The sequence below is a fragment of the Cebus imitator genome, unplaced genomic scaffold, assembly GCF_001604975.1.
Source record: "Cebus imitator isolate Cc_AM_T3 unplaced genomic scaffold, Cebus_imitator-1.0 Scaffold334, whole genome shotgun sequence".
Classification (NCBI taxonomy): Eukaryota; Metazoa; Chordata; class Mammalia; order Primates; family Cebidae; genus Cebus; species Cebus imitator.
This window is the reverse complement of record NW_016107649.1, coordinates 2287521-2301379: the sequence shown is the minus strand read 5'-3', so window position 1 is coordinate 2301379 and position 13859 is coordinate 2287521. Positions and strand designations below refer to the sequence as shown.

At 33.0% G+C, this 13859-nt stretch overlaps 1 protein-coding gene across 1 annotated transcript in view; it reads right to left on the bottom strand.

Annotated features, from left to right (window-relative positions):
* The window catches only part of LOC108286993 (CD2 associated protein), a 149978-nt gene that overhangs the window by 100832 nt on the left and 35287 nt on the right, over positions 1-13859 (bottom strand). The window contains exon 3 of the mRNA XM_017505165.2: positions 3362-3515. Coding sequence (XP_017360654.1) covers positions 3362-3515 — 154 coding nt within the window. The remainder of the gene's footprint in view (positions 1-3361; positions 3516-13859) is intronic.

The following is a 13859-nucleotide window of genomic DNA, read 5'->3' as shown; positions in this document are numbered from 1 at the left end:
CCTTGCAGTATAAACACTAGTGATCTATCAGTATCAACCTCAATATATTTTTTACACTCAAAATAATTAATTAGATGAAAAATCACTTCTGCAGTAGCATGGTTTCCACTAATAAGGAAAATATAGTTAACAAACACTATGTATTCCCTCACATGTGCCAGGGGGTTTCATCTGTTATCAATTTCTTCCAAATGTAAAATGAAATTTCTATCAATATTCCACATTGTTAATATTCTGACATTGAAAGATGTCAATTCTTTACTCTCTAAACACAATACTTTATTATTATCTTTGTGGCTGATTTTACAAGGGTGTCAGAAGCAGTGTGACTTGCAACCTGCTTTTGCTTTGAGAAATGTAAATTTATCTTCTCTGACTTTAGCAACTTATAGTAATCAACTTTTTCCTGAAAAACCCTATTCTATATCTGCTCTAAAAATATTAATAATTCCTTGTTTTATCAAATGAGCTACCATGCTTAGTAATAGATGATAGCAAAAGTTTTGATGGCTTCACTACTACTCTAAAAAAGCCAATGTACTGGAAACTAGAGAATAATAGCTCTCTAGTCCAATCCAGTTTTTGGATACTCAATATCATACTAGTTATCTGAACCTCTCCTTTTTAGTGGCTTAGACAAAAATCAACACATACACAGATTCACTTTGTCTTGGCACACAGGGATTTAAACTGAACATATATACTGCAGTGTTTATACTTCAACTTTATATTTAATAAAATGGTTTTGGGTTTTTTTAATTAATATTAACAGTTCTGGTTGTATCTGCTACTATTTAACAATACAATGAGCCACTTTTAAATAATTGATCTATTTTGGGAACTAGAGATATGATCCACACAGTAACAAAAAAAAAATCAAGTTTAATGAACATAAAATAATATATAAATGACAGGAAAACAGAAAAGCCAAAACAACCTGCATCCTGCTTTAAATGTTAGCTGACACCAAATGACCAATTTAGTCCTTGCAGCACATGTACTTAAAAACAAGTTATGAAAGATCCTTAGGAAAAAAGAGCCTAAGCTTTCTGGCACCAACTGCATAATAATTTTTCCTTCTTGCAAGAAAAAAGAATTTATATCCAGTGTTCTTATGAAAGGTAAATTTACTATATCCTTTCCTTTTAGAAGATAAAGCGATAAAATATTCAGAACCTTCAGTCTCTTTGTCTAGCCTATATTTAAGAAGAAACTTACCCCTTTATAGTTCCCTAGAGTGAAAGAAAGTTGTAAATGGATTCTACTATGGACAGAGGTCATGGAAAAAAAACTCCCATGGGCCGAAAAATTCCCCCTGAGCACAGAAGTTCTTTATAGAGGTTCAGCTGTGTGACACAAAACTCTTATTTGTCCCCCAATCTCCAAGCAGTTTCAGAATTCAAGATCATCAACTGCAGAAACTTTCCACCTTCAAGCAGTAATACTGGAAAGCAGGACATGTAATATGTAAATATTCTTCGGACATTGTATCTCCATGAGAAACAAAAAACAAATAGAACCCTTTAATTGGTCTAAGTGTCATAATATCCATTTCATTTTTATGACAACCTGTTTTCATTTTATGAAAATAATCAAAGGATGATATAATCCAAAAGTAGAGGTTTCCCCAAACTTGACAGACAACAGTATATGAAAGTAATAGATTGAGACATAAGGGGGCTCTATAAAAATTATTAATAGCCTTACAATCACAACTTGGGAAATGTATGTAAACAAAATTTCTTTACTGTAGAAATTCTGTACTACAGGGATTTATAGACCATAATTTCAAAGACATTAATTTAAAGTAAATGTGATTAAATATTCATTAACTATTTATTAACCCATTTATGCCAGAGGTTGCAATTTTTTGAATTTTTGCAGTCACACCTTGGCAATGACCTTGAGCAGTAGGATAGTAACGCCTACATTCTTAGCATTCCAATAATGGAACACTAAGCATAGATGGGTTAAATCAAACTGACCATAGTAATAAGTATTCAATCTCTAGGCTGGCATGGTAGCTCACGTCTATAATCCCAGCACTTTGGGAAGCCAACAGGGAAAAATCACTTGAGCCCAGGAATTCAAAACCAGCTTAGGCAACATGGCGAAACCCCAACTCTACAAAGAAAAATACAAAAATTAGCAGGTGTGGTGGCACGCACCTGTAGTCACAGCTACTCAGTAGGCTGAGGTGGGAAGATTGCTTGAGCCTGGGAGGTAAAGGCTGCAGTGAGCCACGACTGCACCACTGCAGCCTGGACAACAGAGTGAGGCCCTATGTATCTCAAAAAAAACACACACATACACACACACACACACAATATCTGAAGGATTTTCAGGTTTTACTATGTTAATTTGCTATCTGTTCCTATAACACTGTAATTCTTTGTACGTGTCTAATATTTTACACTTTTTAAATAATAGTTTCTTTTGTTTTTGGAAATGGAGTTTTGCTCTTGTTGCCCAGGCTGGAGTGCAAAGCCATGATCTCAGCTCACTGCAACCTCTGCCTCCCAGGTTCAAGAGATTATCCTGCCTCAGCCTCCCAAGTAGCTGGGATTACAGGCATGCACCTCCACGTCCAGCTAATTTTGTATTTTTAGTAGAGATAGGGTTTCTGTTGGTCAGGCTGGTCTCGAACTCCTGATCCACCCACCTCAGCTTCCCAAAGTGCTGGGATTACAGGTGTGAGCCACTGCACCTGGCCTTAAATAAGTTTCTTTTCCAAAAATGTAAGCTCTTTGAGAACAGCAAGCAATATTATTTGTCTTTTTTTTTTCTTAATCACTTTCTCAACAACAGCAAAATAAAACTCAAGAGTTTAAATGATCTTTCTGAGGTCATAAGACATACTCAAACCTATATCTGATTTCAAATGTAATGCTCTCCTTCTTTGCCAAATTGTTCTCCTATTTACACAATATCAAATCCTTAAAAAGTAATCTGCAGGGCCAACTACCTTGGAAATGTTTATGTTCAGATGTCTAACAACTGAAGAAAAAGTGCTATTAAAATTATTTTATCTATGCTAAGAATCAGCAGAATACAGTTAAGGTAAAAGGTTAAGGTTAATCATTCAGCAGAGTCTGAAAAATAAATAAGAAACAGAGCCTCATGCTTTAATTTATAATTCCTATGGATGGCAGCCAGCTACTCATACTGGGTATTCCCTATGTTATTGACTGCATATGACTAAAAGTTAAGATTGACTACACAGGGCAATAACTAGTAACATGAGAATTTGCAAGAAGTTATGGCAGTCAGTTACAAAAGACTAAACTAATTTTTCTTAATTTAGAAACAGTCATAAAATATCCTTCTATTTTGATGTAATTATGCAGAATTATTTACATACTCTTCTTAATGTTTTTGGTTTGTGGATGTGGCTGAATTCCTCCAGCAGGAAGTCCATAAGTGCTTATTCGTTGTACAAGGCTTGCTACATTCCCATGCCTTTCCCGTCTGATGGGCAAACTGTCATCTTTGAATTCTGTCTCTCTCTTAATTTCCTACAAAAGAGAAAATAAAGAGGCAAGCTAAGTTACATTTTATTTATACTAAATCCTCAAATGTAAAATATCAAAAAATAGCTACAGTGATTACTATATAAATCATAGTATCAATAGTTTTCAACCTTTGCTATGCTCAAACATATCCGAAGAATAAAACACATTTTAGTTACAGTGACTCATGAGGTTAAGTTTTATCAGAACTGGAGAAGAAGATAAAAGAGGCTCAAACTCCACCCCCATTACCCACCCCAAGATACAAAGAAACACTGAGATACTGAGATACAAAGAAAAACAATACTTCAAAGTCAGAAGTGGACAAACTTTCTTTAAAGTGTCAGACTGTAAATATTTTACAATTTGCAGGCCATGCACTCTGTTGCAACAATCAACACTGCTATGTGTGCTATAAATGCAATCATATATTTAAATGAATATAACTATGTTCCAATAAACTTTACAGACACTAAAATTTTAATTCAAAATAATTTTATATGTCATGATATATTATCCTTTTGATTTTTTCCAACCATTTATAACATTCTTAGCTCATGGGTCTTACAAAAACAGGCGGTATTCAGACCTGTCCTGTGGGCTGGTAGTTTGATGGCCCTTGATCTAAGTCATGGCTATAAAATAAGACATGTGAACCATCATGGAAAAGTATAAAATTGTATTGAAAGACAAGAAGACAAAAACAAAGTTATGCCATGTTCAGTAACTGAAAACTCAATATCATAAAGATATCAGTTCTCCCTTAAAATTGATGTAATAAATCAATGCAAGTGAAGTATAAAAAAAATTTGGAGCAGCAATTTAATAACCTGTTTCTAAATTTATACAGAACAAAAGGCTAAGAACAGTGAAAATACTTCAAGGAAAAGAAAGAGAAGGGACTTTTTGTTAACCAAAATACAAAGAAAAACCATAACAATATAATCAGACAATGTGCTACTGGAATTAAAGACAGACATACAGATAAATGAAACAAAACAGGGAATCCATAAACAGACAAACTTAATTTAAAACAGAAAAAGTGAGGAAAGATAGAATCTTAAAATACATTGTGCATGAAAATCTAACGTTCCATATTTAATAGGAAATGAAACTGGATACCTACCTCACTTATTTCATATTAAAATTAACAATTTTAACTTGATATAGCAAGTATTTTATATATTTATTATATATAAATATGTAATATATTATATGTAATATATATAATATATATATGTTTTATATATATATATTTCCCCCTTCAAAGTCAGAAGTGGAAGACCCCCAGACAAGGTCTTCCTCTGTTACTCTCAGGTTGGAGTACAGTGATGTGATCACGGCCTGCTACAGCATCAACCTCCTGGGCTCAAGCGATCCTCGTGCCTCACCTACCAAAGTACTAGGATTAATTACAGGAGTAAGCCATGGTGATCAACTAAGTATACATTTTTTAACTTTTACAACAGAACACTTCTATCTCAAGCTCATAAATTATGACGATTGTAAAAGTACTGCAGATCGCTTTAAAAGTATCTTGTGAAAAGGATTTTTAAAAAACATACTTCAAATACTTGTGAACTGATAAACTAGTTTTTTAATACAACGCAGAAGTACTGTAATTATTAATAACTATATTTAAAAAAAAAAATCAATGTGGAACAGGAAAGAATACTGGTAACCTATCCATTTCCAAGATTTGAGAGTTGTGCAGTGCCCAAAAGGTGTACACATTTCATTAGTAATAATTGTAATTAAAAATAAAGTGTTTTTTCTTTCAGTTTCTGTGTATTATTTTTAAATGGCTAACTTGTTAAAATATAAACACTTATTAAGTTTCTTGAATTCAACAATAAGTACAACTCTTAGGTCTTTCTTTTGGTGTAGGAGCATCAAGTAATAATGACAGAGACAATAACGGTGTTGTGTAAACCAAGAAAGTTTGGGAATCTCTGGCACAGCAATTGAAAATGAGAATTCTTAAAGAAATTTTTTTACTCTTAAAAGCTGATTATCTTAGTATGATACCAAAAAACACATTTTTGGGGTAGAGATAGGATCATGCTATGTTGCCCAGGCTGGTCTTAGCTCCTGGGCTCAAATGATCCTTCCTCCTTAGCCTCCCAGAGTGCTGGTACTAGTTTTACCCAGCAAAAACCCACAAATTTTAAAATAACATTCAGTTATATGTTTAAAAGATAAAAAAGCAATTACTTTGTAAATAGAGAAACAGTTCTAGCAATATATATCCACAAATACCAAACTAAATAAGACACTGAATGAATACTACTCCTTAATAAAACTCCTGGTTCAATATACACTGAAGTAAATTTATATTTGTGCTACTTGAAACAGTATCACCTTTCTTCTCTTTAGATTTTCATAAATACTTATTGAGCACCTACTAGTACTAGGTAGTAGCTAGGCATACAAATATTAACAAGAGAGACTGTCTTTTGTTCTTATAGTGCTGTACACTTTACAAAAGATTACTTAACATAATCAGGCAGTTAAAATTCAGTGTAATAAATATCCAAAAACTGATTATCTTAGTATGATATCAAAAACAATCCAAACATCCATCAACAAATGAATAAACAATGGAATACTAAGCATTAAAAATGAAGACGTTATAGAGACACAAAAACGTCCATGAATTTCTAATTCTAATTGAAAGAAGCCAGACACAAAATATACGTGGTACATTAAAAATCTCAGAAAATACAAACTAATATATAGATTAGAAAGCAAATCAATGGTTTCGGGGTAGAATCACAGAGAGAAACAAACAGTTAAATGGCACAAGAGCTCTTGATAAACACATACAGCCTCTGCATCTTCATTGTGCCAATGGTTTTATGGTTGTATACAATTGTTTAAAAACTTACTGAATTTCACATTTTAAATGGATGCCACTTACTGTACATAAATTATACTTCAATAAAGGTCTTTTTAAAATTTTTTCATGATAAATGCTATAAATAGAAAACACCAGATGCCTAACACAGGAAGTACAGCCAATATAAACTCAGAGGTGGTAAGGCAAATCAGGATGACTTATTGGAGAAAGTGACATCTTTACTAAGAAAAAAAAAAAAAAAAATGAGAATAATCAAGGTACAGAGAAGGCAACAGGAAATGTCCTAACAGGAAAGAATGATGTATGAGCAGGCCGGAAAGCAATGGGGAGCACAGAGCTTCTGAGGAATGAAGACAACACTAAATTTAGTTGGAGCATGGAAGGAAAGGAAAGATGATGAGGGTGGTAAAATTCAGGAACAGCAAAGCGAGGAACAGCAAATCGAGCAGACAGCTGATTTAAGCTCTCTGAGTCTGGGTAGGTAATCTGAAATACAGCAAGTCCCCACTTAAGGTCTTAGATACTTTCTTGGAAACTGTTACCTTAAGCGAAACAATGTACAAGGAAACCAATTTTACCATAAAGCTAGTCGACCTAAAAAAGAGTTAAATTTGTGCAACATACCTCTGGGTCACAAAAACATCACCAAACTCATAAATAAAGATGAAAACACTTCTAATAATAAACACTGAAATAAATGTGAGCTACAGATGCATTTAGCAAAATTAATAAAAACAAGTAAGATAATTATTTAGCCACCTATTCCAGTTCAGGGTTTCAGAGCCTATCCCCAGCAGTTCAGGGTACCGGGCAGGAACCATCCCTGTACAGAACATCATTCCATCGCAAGGCTCACTCAGACTGGGAAGATGTAGACACACCAATGAACCTCAAGTCTGCATCTTGGGGATGTGGGAGGAAAGTGGAGTACCCAAAGAAAACTCATGCAGACCGTAGAATATGCAAACTCCACAGACAGTGGCCCCAGCCAGGAACAAATTTTTTTTTTTAATCAATATTATAACAAAACAACACTGAACAAAATGAATTTATGTGAGGATCTAATAGAAGATGAGATGTTGCCTTAGTGGAGTAAGTGGAAGGCGGACAGCACTAGAGGTAAATATGCCAGATGAAAGCAGAATGTGCCCTAAGTTGTAATAGTGACAAAGGGGAGAAATGCTAAAAAGAGTCTAAAAATATTCAAGAAGTACAATCTAGATAATTCAGTAGATACAACCTAAGAAGAAAGAGTCAAAGATGTGGGCAACTGCTCAGATATTTGAGGACAGAGCGATACACTGTCTCATCCCACAAAAAAAGTAGTAAATTAGAAGCTCAAATAGCCATTAGTTGTGAACTATTTAAATAAACTATAGGATATGCATATGATAAAATACTGTGTAGTCATTAAAGAATGATATATTTATATTACAAATGATTCTGAATCACACTATTCAATAAAACAAAGCAATTTTATAACACCACATATATAAAACGTTTTATTAAAAATACATGCTACCCAGAAGCTTCTTAGCCAACAATATGACACAAACATATATTTACAAGTATAAGCTAAAAACCAAATGTAGGTAAAGATGACGACTTGATTTTTACTGGTGAACCCAATTTTCTTGACTCTGAACTCCCATGTAACTCTGGGTAGAAAACTAAATCTTGCCACTTTCAAAAATACCTAATGAAATCCAGGGTGGTGTCACTGGCACAAGCAGTATCCAGTACTTTTTCTGTTGGGGACAAACAACTAATCTGCAGGTTATCACTCAACGTACTCCAAGCAGCTTCCTGGCACAGTTGGCAACTCAGTTACTTCCATGTCCCATACCCAATCACCAAATATCAGATGCTATCCCTTTCTTCTACTGGACAGCCTCTTCAAGGTAGCATATTATTTCATTCATTATGGTGCACTGTGCCCACAGGAAATAAGATCTACTTTATATGAAAATTACCTCCTTCAGGAAAGGACTGAAAGAGAAGCATACTTTGTTTTCACACTCCTTTCTATTCTCCACATTATAATTCTCCCTTCCCTTTCTTTCACCAAACTCTTCACCTCTTTGCTCCTATGGAATCATTTTGGTCACTTGGATATAAGAAATTTACAGCCTAGTTCTCTGTATACCTGTCTCAACACTATACTTTCAGTTGATCCACGGGAGGTGGGAAGGGGGGTAGCGTAAGAGCCGCAAGAACAGGTATATTTCTTCAATCAGTGTAGGAGCACATCTTCACAGACTTCTCCAGGCATTTATGTCTACCATATACAGGATTTCTGATGAATATGACTTCTTTATGTAACTATTCAAACAAAGTTTCTTTTTTAAAAAAAAGAACAATACATATCATTTTTCAATCAGGAGAGGAAAAAAAAAAAAAGTCTTTTATTCTGGAAAAACAGTTAAGTGGGCAGAGATTTTTGAAAAATTACTAAGTACAAATCATGAAAGATACACAACTATTTCACTATTTTTATTGGTAATGCACTTAAGAAAAAGTACTTTGATTTGCTATTAATAACACCCATCAACCTCACAGTTTTCAGACTGCATTAAGTATTTTTCATACTAACAAAAATATAAAATCTACATAAAAGACTAGTAGTTACAACCGCAATATGCCAGAATACCTACTTATTTAGGATTCTCTTGTCTGCCTCATAAGCTACCTACACTGAAAAAATAAATTTCTGACAGCTATTGTTGCTTCTAGTACAGGAGACCAAGCACTTGACTTCGTATTCAAATCCTGTTCCTCTTAAAAGTAATTCCAATCTGGCCACATGTGATAGAGGACAGGTTCAGGAGACAGACAAACTGTATACAAATCCTGGTTTCATTGTTTTCACTTGCTGTAAAACCTTGGATGTTAATGTTATCTTTAATAAAAATTAAACGTGAACATGATGTATGAATTCACTGCTCAAGATCTAGAACCATTTTAGGAACCTTCAATTTTCTCTAGGATATAATCATAACTAAGGATATCAGATATAATAAAACTTCTGAGGACAAAAGATACAAATAAAAGGGGGAAGGCAACAAAAAAATCTTATAGTATCCAATGAATAGAAAAAACTCAGGTTTATAGCCTTCCAAATACATACTGCCAACTAAGATGTTACCACAAATACAATTTTGCTTAGATCTCAAGGCTCTAAGCAAAATTACAAATAAGGTAAAATTTGCTGTGAGGTCCACCATCTTGTTCTTTGGCACTCTTTCCAGCTACAATCCCCTACTAGTAGAAACACACACCTACACTCACCAACCTACTCTCTTACCTAGTTTCTGGACACACAATGCCTCTAACAGACTACTCTTTGGTTATCAATTTCAATAGGAAATTTTACCTAGTACCTAAGGTGTTAGTAAGGCTTCCAGTGTTTATTCCTTCATCTGCCCTTCATTCACTTTTACCTAAAGAGCCAGGAAATAAAATACATAATAACATGCAGTTATTTATTTCCTACCAACATCACTTCCTTTCCTGGCTTGGAAAATGACTTCAGGAGATCTAGTAAAAAAGGTACTTATTTAGAAGGCAATCATGTATAGTCAAAGCAAACTCTGAAAAACTCTGAATCTCATACTTCAAATGAGGGAAGCCACCTGCACAATAGGTAATGTCAATACAAAAGTTGCCAAGAAAAAATATACTATAGATAATCTGTATATAGCTTAAGAATGCGTGATAGTGATTGGTTTTGCTTCATAGATAAGGAGTAGGATGTAAATGAACAGGATAACAGACAAATGCAAATGGTGGGGGGAGCTAAAAGGTATAGCTACTCTTCATCTATTAAGGTAATCAAAGATACATAATTTTGACTGCATTAACCAAAACAACTAAAAAGATAATCAACAAAATTTACAAACCACTTCTTTATGTTGTGACATATCCACATAATAATTTGGCTATCTAATCATAGCTGTGCCCATTATCATGATTTGAAAACAGAAAGCAATTAACTTTTATTTCATAGACTCAAAGGTCACAAAGAATAATAAAAACCAAGTGAGAAGTCAAGAACTTCTGTTTTATTTCTCAGATGAAACAGGGAGGTTACTTAATCTCCAAATTCCTAAACACAGTAATTATTCTGCTTAAGCTAATGAAAATCTAAGAAATATACTTTATCATTTTTAACTTTCAGGATTTCCAAGAGTATATAAAATTAGTATCTCCTACTTTACAGAAGCATAATCAGACAATATGAAAAAGTGATTATTACTAAAGAAAAAGGAAAATAAGGATTATATATTTATCTGTTATATACTGCCAACTATTTTAGAATATTCATCTGTTATATACTGCCAACTATTTTAGCTTTGACTGAGTTAATTTCAGGCCTACATTTTAAAAAATAGTCTAGAAAGATGATTGATTTAGACTTTGGCCTAACAAAATGGCCTATGATACTCCTGAAGCATTTTTGTTTTTTGGAATGTAAGTAATAATATATAAGGAATGTCCAGGAAAAACTACTTCAAGTCATTTGATTTTCCTTTTAATTATGATTAAATTAAATTAGATATTCACTAAAGCCCTTAAGTCCAAAGTAAAATAACCAACAAGAAAAAATGTCCTTAATATGAAATCAACACATATCGTCTATGTCTCAACAGATCAAAATCAGCAAGGAAAACAACAATAAAAGATATAATATAGCAGGGCTACTTTGAAAGTTTCTAAACTTCTCAACTATGCTTTTTGCTATACAATTGCTCTCTACACTTTGGACAAAGGAACTTCCTATTTAAACTACTATTCCTGCATTTAGAAAAGGCAAAAGTAGAAATGGGGTGGGGGGAGTTATATAAATTCACTGTCAATGGCATCCTGCTCCTTTCCTTTTTTTCTAGCCAGGAATATAAATGAGAGCCAAGAGAAGTACAGTGGAAAAAAACACTTAAGAACTTTTCTCTTTATTCATTCTTTCAGACATACCACAATGATTGAAATGAACTAAGAATAACCCAATATTTTATAATGGTCACATTTTTCATACTAGTTTTGTTAATCTAAAAAAATCACTTTCACCTTTAGCCCTTGATGAAGGGGTTTAAGAACAAAAAATGCAAGAAAATGAGGGCTAATGTGTTTACAATTTCTTCTAGCTGAAAAAACATCAGGCTTACATGGGAAATTCTCTCTCAAGGATGCTCCTTGAGGCCACAGATGACAGTGACAGAGCAGACAAGTCGTGCTGGGTCCAAGGAACAAGAGCAGGAGATATCCCAGAAGCCCAGCTCTGGCACTCAACTTTCCTCATACCTAGTTTACATTATTTCTACAGTAGTGACCAATCTGAAATAGTTAAACAAAATGTATTAACTAGTAAAGGGGAATAATAAAAAATTAACTTTCCAGATTAAGTGTAAGGCAAACATTAACATGGTTTATATATAACAATGTCTTGAATTTCTAATTACAGTGTGAAGAATAGTATGTAAAGAGGGAAACTGGTACAAATAATTCCACTTAGAAGATTTTTTCTAATAGGAAACAGTCTTTAAAGCTATCTACCAAATTTCTAAATATGGAAGAAAGTTGAGGGAGGGTTATAAAGAAAGATACTTTTCACAATGGATACTTTTATACTGCTTTGACTTTTGTTTCAATATGTATTATTTCTGTGATTTAAAATAAAATAAAAGATTTGATGTGCCTACAAATAACAGTGTTATGTCACACTGTTATAGGGCATTTGGAAAAAGACACATCTGCTGTGTGAGTACACTTTATCAAATCTAAATCGTTATATATGTTTTCCATTATCACCTCTATCAAGTATTTCTCCAACTCAGTGAATACAGTCTGTGTGGAATTCAGAATAATATTATCTAAAATAACTCAAGTCACAGAACGAATTACTCTTAATATCTGTGTTAAATAGTTGATGCTTTTAACAGTATGTAACAGAAAACTTACTATATCATCAATAACTATACACAGCTTTGGCATTCTTTCAACCATTTTGTTTTTATTTTTTACTTATTTTCAATGAAGAATTATTTCTTGCTTAAGCAACATATCTGTTCTTTTTTCTAAATAATAATTGCATGTACTTAAGGTATACAATGTTTTGATATATGTGTAGACAGTGAAATGATTACTACAGACAAGCTAATTAACATCTACCATTTTCATTACAATTCCCAATTTGCAAGTAAACTTGTCTTCCATTTAATATTCCAGTATCTGCAAGATTTTCTCCCTTAATCTGTCTCCAAATAATGAAAGTAAATCAAATATCAAAATGTTCCCTAAATGAACTATTACAAAGCTAGCTCCTGAACCATTCTATTAAAGTCACCAATACATTTCTATAAATACTGGAAAACATCACTGAGATCTATCCAAAAGAACTAAAGGTTTCATAAAGTAAAGGATTTTTTAAAATAAACATCATATAACACCAAATTTTCATTTCCTTTACCTAAATATTTCTTCTTATGGAAATTGGAATACCAAGTCAAAAATTAAATAAGCATTCTTCTAAAAAAACAATGTGATCATTTTTTTAAATCACTGAGACTTTCCAAAGTAGCCATATACATACATCAGATTATCTTTGTATTCTCCATATTGCCAATTTTTCAAGTAGCTTTTAAAAAAATTCTAATTACATTTAAAGATCTAATGTCTAATTATTAGTCATTTAATCTATGGAAATCTCCAAATAAAATGAAAATAAACATTTTTAAATACAAGATAAATTTTCAAACTAATTTTTCAAAAATCTTTTTTCTAAATGAAGAGAAAAAAATTGCTAGAAATTTAGGCTGAAACTAAGAAAAAACATGTGAGTGATTTTTATTTATTTGTCAGCTTCCTGAAAAACTTACTGGTAATTTTTGTTTTCTTCTTCCTGATTATATCAAAAAGTCTAAAACACTTTATATCAAAGTCAAGAAGGTCTTCAAAAGGGATCAAAATTTCATTTTAGATTTGAAAATATAAGTAACAGCAATTCACTTACCAGCACCTGAGACATCCTCTGTTAACATAGCCACTTATTTTTTAAAGCAGCAAAATACAGACATTTTATCAGTAACAGGTTGTACAGTAAGTAGTACCACCTCCAGGATTACTACAAGGCTCACCAAAAAAAACTGCTTCACTGTTCACAGATTGAATCCCCTTATCCACAAATATTGTCCTGCTAATACTCTTTTAAGTATAACTAATAAAAATATTTTGTCAACCTTCTCTTTTGCTATGATTACACTGGCATTTCTCTTTTTCCACAACTTTCTATGCTTCCACCCTTGTAAAATTCACTACCTGATGCACCTTCTAAGGTATTCCTCCTTCCCTGCTCCTTCTCAACCTCCTCAGGTGATCAGACTCTGTAGGCTTTTATATGAAATTCGGCAGTGAACAGAGTCCACCAATACTTATTAAATGTCTACGATTAGTCAATTGCTCTGTTAGGTTATCTTTTTTTTTTTTTTTTTTTTTTT